Source organism: Anneissia japonica, unplaced genomic scaffold (genome assembly GCF_011630105.1).
Source record: "Anneissia japonica isolate Jap-2015-1 unplaced genomic scaffold, ASM1163010v1 scaffold287799_len804019_cov200, whole genome shotgun sequence".
NCBI lineage: Eukaryota > Metazoa > Echinodermata > Crinoidea > Comatulida > Comatulidae > Anneissia > Anneissia japonica.
This window is the reverse complement of record NW_022716884.1, coordinates 42,538-47,742: the sequence shown is the minus strand read 5'-3', so window position 1 is coordinate 47,742 and position 5,205 is coordinate 42,538. Positions and strand designations below refer to the sequence as shown.

The window sequence follows — 5,205 nt, the reverse complement described above, 5'->3', positions numbered from 1 at the left end:
TATATAAATAATATATTTTTACTACAGTATAATTTATAAAGTGATGTAACTGTTTTTAAGCCAAATTAAACTTAATATTATGATGCCCACGTTGACTTGACAAAACTATCAGTCTGCTATAAAGCAAATAATATTGAGACATCTTTGCTGTTGGACCTAGGTATGTATCGTAGATGGCAGCACACTTAATATTGATTAATTTAGTACCAACCTTTTCCTGGTCTCAGTGAAAACTTCTCAGAATCATCGAAATGAATATCACCATTCATGTCACCGTGCCCACTTCTTGGGTAGAATGCATGCGCCAACCACCCACCTTTCCCATCGAACGGATAGGCGTCACCGTGTCTACCTTTAGCAAAAGACACATAAATGTCTGCTTCTCCCGAGTAAACTTGCTCCATTTTTAAGTTGGTTGCTGCTTCCCATATGTCGAATGCCCTGGCAATGTTTTTGTGGATCTTAGCTTTAGATGGTTTACCTCGCTTTGGATAGTTGAGTATTCTGAAAAAATAAATCAGTTTTTTGTTTTTATTACAAAACATAAATACACATTTTTTTTTTTATAAGAACCAGTAACATTTTGCCCAGGCTCAGTGTTCTTATTTTTTTGGCAAATTTCAGGCTCAAAATGTTCTTATTTTGTTCTTATTTTACACACTTTTCAAACATGGAAAATGATTATTGTACAGCAGTATACACTGTACTGGGAGGTGAAAGCGGCCCTGCAAAAAATGGCCACTGAAAGAAAGGCCCAGCAAAAAATGGCCCCACACAAAAAAAAAAGCCCCGGTTGTTGAACTCAGCCTCAATTTGTTCTTAATTTGTTCTTAATTTTTAAGCAATTTCAGTCTCAGTGTTCTTATATAAAAAAAAGTGTAGCGCCTCTATTATAAAAATTTTGGCAATACATTGTATTGGCAATACGTATCTTCTTGGGCCCCAAAGTTCTCAATTGGCTTTCTTAACAACGGTGGCTCAAGAAATTTGCCAACAGGGGGATTATTAAGTCGGACAGGGGTGTAAACCAATGGGCAGCCTAGTGGCACAGTTAGGTTACATCACTACTGTAATCTCTGAAAATTAGCTTGTTTCAATAATGTATGTTGCCCTCTACAGTTAGATATTTCATTATCAAATAAACTTTTTGGCTTAACTGAATGAAATTTGCTATCTTAGATTCTTCATGTCATTCACTTTTAAAGAAAATACTTCCCTATCGCTTTTGATATTGTATTAGATTTTTTTTAGACCATTTACAGAAATTAAAAAAAACTTTGTAAACACATGAATTGTTGAATATTGTGTACTCTCGGGGCTCAACAGCTTTACTGTGAAACTGTGACATTACATTATCACGAAAGAGTGAATCTTCGGGTTTATTAACACCTAAACCCACCCCGATAATTATGTTAAATACGGTATCATAAGGCAGTGTGAATGGTTTAGGTTAATTATAGTAACGTGAATAGAAATTCTACTGCCTTCGAAACTCTTTTAAACAGTTCCTAATTTTGCTTCTTTTGTATTCAGATATGTCTACCGAATTCATGGGGAAAAAAACTCATTCGCAGATGTTTTACCAGATGATGATTGATGGAGTACACTACCCACCATGTGCCATCCATGTTTAGGTAGAGCAAATCTCACAAGTCCCAGCACCTTAAATAATCACTTAAATATTATACAACGGATGATATGTACCAATATATGTACCAAATTATTTCATATTTTCAGTAACGAATTGACCAAAGCAGTGTATATGACCTTAAAAGCGAACCACCGGAAATTAAGATTTTACAGACAGTTGAATAAACTCATAATTGATTACAGTAGTTGTCTTTGTGACGCATAGCTTGGGCAGTAACGACATTAGCGAGTAGAAGCACATTTTAGAATAAAATTAGATTAATAGTATAAATGGGCAGTAGTAAGCCCACGGAGGTCAATTTAATTTAGATACGGTACATGGATCCTTTTTCCTACTTCACGAAAAAAAAAAAAATCCAAAACTAGACTATGGTTAATGGTCAGTAAGCGAAAGGTCAATGGCTTAATTTACGAATGTATTTACACACAAATCTTTTATGGAAACCACACACACACAGTTGGTATCATAGCTTCGCACGGATAATTTCAATTGTTTCGCGATAGAGGCAATCAAGGGTGGTAATTTCTGTGACAATAGTTCTCTTAGTTAGCAAGGCGCAAGCAGCGGAGATGTTGAACTTTCAGGATATGCCTGATCCCATGTGTTAATGCGTCGTGTATGTGTCAACATCGCGTTGGCTTTCATTTGTTTTTATAGAGTCAAACGTCGCAACACTAATTGGCGGTGTTCGACCTATCTGTGTTTTTGATAGTTTTGTTGTAATACAAAGCACCCGCCGACAGGCTTGTTAAATACGGTACTATTTAAAGGACTGTAGCTCTTACACAAGGTTGACAAAATTAAGTACAAACTTACTCACTTAGGCCTAACTATCACAAGCTGGTTTGAGCCTAGGCCTACCACCGTGGAATTACTTCAACATACACAAATAAAATAGTTTATGTATGTCTATAGAGACGTTAATCTGTATTTTTACTGTCCTTGGTTTAAAAATTCGAACCGAGGACCTTCGATAAACGCTTTGACTGCGTCCCAACGATTTCATTAATATGTAGTTGTTGATAGGCCTACATTAATACGTCTATTCGATTGTATTCAACAAAATGTATTTTCAATTTAATAATAGGCCTACAGGGAGAATAGGTCATTAATTTGGGTTTTAATAATGGTAATCTTACAGTATGTACAGTTCGTACCTCCTTATAATGTTTTACGTTATCCCAGATACGTTATGACTCGCTGGGTAAGTTTAATTGCGGGGAAACAGGAAAGTAACAAAGTTCTCAGAAGATGTGACGTTTTATTATATACCACCAGATACCTTAATTCAAGCATACCTGTCCTACTGGGGCACTGGTTTCATGTTCAAAATATGATACACATATATGTGACGTCAAGGTATACTAATATTACTCTGAGACTTTACCAAAGCAAGTTTACGTAATGTATTGTTTCTTAGCAGGTAAGTAAGTGGTGTCCCTTGTCAATTTTACAACAGAAGTAACAAAATATCGGAGCGGCTTCACTATGACAGTGAGTAGGCCTATGGTATGTTGAGACATAGGCCTAGGATGTTTTTGTAGCTAGCCTACGCCAAGGATCTAGATTGCAAGAAGCCATTGGCCTATTTAAACAGGTAAATACTCAACAACTACGTACCCATGCTTTGACATACTGAATGCGTACGGCAGGCCAAATCTATACTCACCTATAAGTTACTTTAGACTTAGACCACTTGCCACCTATATGAATATACCTCTTTTGACGCATTCCGTTTGCTGTTTCATCACCATTCTCCCCACTTTTACCGCATTTTGGAGGGTTAATAAACTGTTCAATGTCGTCGCTATCTGATATTGATGATAGTGACGATGACGATGATAATGATGACGTCGTCTCTGACGAAATAAATGATGATTTACTCATGGTGTCAACGTCTATTAAGGGACCGTGTTTTTTCTGCTTAGACATGTCAGAAGTCTAAAAAAAAAAGATGTTACTTCAATGTAGGAAGAAACTACGAAACTAAATGTAAGAAGTAAAAAATGATAGGCCTAGCTATTAGATAACGTTTTAGATATAAGATATCCATAGATTACAAAAAGTGGTGGTTTAAAGTTGTTATAAATAATATTTAAATCGTTCATAGCGTTTTCGCAGTTGTTATTATTTGAAAAAGTTCATAAGCGCATGGTGGCAGGTAAGGACTGGTTCTCAAACATAAATTAAAATTTTAATTGACGTAATATTTTAGGCCTATTTTGCATCATTATTAATATTTTTTTTAAAATATAATCCATCTTTGGTAAACTTGTGAAGGGAGTGTGAGTATATTACGCTTTGTTTGTGCTATCAATTCATGCTGAATAATATTATTGAATATAATCTAAGATTACGTTCATAATCTGTAAATATTTATAATATATATATTTCATCGTAGGTCTCTACGCCATATAAATTTTCAACGCAATCTGTAATTTGATACATAAAATTATAATATATAACTTGTATTTGCATACATCGAAGTGTAAAAATGAATAGGGCAACCAGACACCTAGGCACATAAAAGAATACAGGTCTACCAGTAAGTTATAGACCTACATAAAAAAAATAGGCCTACTATGTTATGGACGAATGATTTTTATTATTAGCTTCAGGCTCATTTATTAATGTCAAGAAAAGTTCGTAAGTGTACTAATGGAAGTCTTGATCAATGCAAAACATCAAATATACTGTAATTAAACATGTTCACAAAACAATTAAAAATATAATCAAATCAAACTGGGTAAACCCCGAGATAACTAACAACCTTACCTGAGGTATATCTGAAATCGGCATGGCTTTTGAAGATGAAAGCGCGTAACAGCATAACACGATCAGATATTGCACGAGTTTAATATTATTGAAAGCACCACGCTTCATTTTTATAATAAGTTACGAATAATATTTTGGTGGAATGTATAAATTGCGAGTTGAGGAAATACGGAGGTTACCGGAAACAACTTCTTTTTGAAATTGGAAACGAAATGTCGAATATATATAGGCTATTCCGACCGACCACGAACAGGTCTATTTCAGTGTGTCTCGCTCCTCATTGGTCAGTCTCGCTCGGTTGGTGACTCATGAGGGATTTCTGTGTCGTGGTTTGTCAAAAGTAACCGGAAGCAAAATTAGGTAGAAATACATCCAATATGAAATTTGCGGAAGTTCCTTCTATTGTTTTATTAATCATAATAGGCCTATATCAAATCTGTAATAGGGATATTGATTCCATGTATTATTACATCATATGATTGTGTCACAAAAGAAAATCCAAACGGGAAATTATATTTCTGACTAACTACCAATAGGCCTATACCACTCTGCCTACTTCTACGTCTGCTTCCTATAGGCCTACCTTGTCATGTCCCTCTTTTTTTTTCTTCTTTTTTTTTGGTTTAAATTGTTTTACCATTTTTAAAATCTATAATCCATCAAAAATATCTGGTGGATGATTTGGAAACCGGAACTACAGCTATAAAGTAGGTTTAATTGCGCATAAATACATTTATACATTCATGCAAACGCCGTACGCCGTAGGCATGTATTCATTT

At 35.0% G+C, this 5,205-nt stretch overlaps 1 protein-coding gene across 1 annotated transcript in view; it reads right to left on the bottom strand.

The window, feature by feature from the left end:
- The window catches only part of LOC117110031 (72 kDa type IV collagenase-like), a 7,557-nt gene extending 2,917 nt beyond the window's left edge, over positions 1 to 4,640 (bottom strand). Inside the window, exons 1-3 of the mRNA XM_033252596.1 lie at positions 4,427 to 4,640; positions 3,321 to 3,592; positions 212 to 504 (exon numbers count right to left, since the gene is read on the bottom strand). Coding sequence (XP_033108487.1) covers positions 212 to 504; positions 3,321 to 3,592; positions 4,427 to 4,534 — 673 coding nt within the window. The 5' untranslated portion in view covers positions 4,535 to 4,640. The remainder of the gene's footprint in view (positions 1 to 211; positions 505 to 3,320; positions 3,593 to 4,426) is intronic.
- Positions 4,641 to 5,205: the final 565 nt, after the last annotated feature.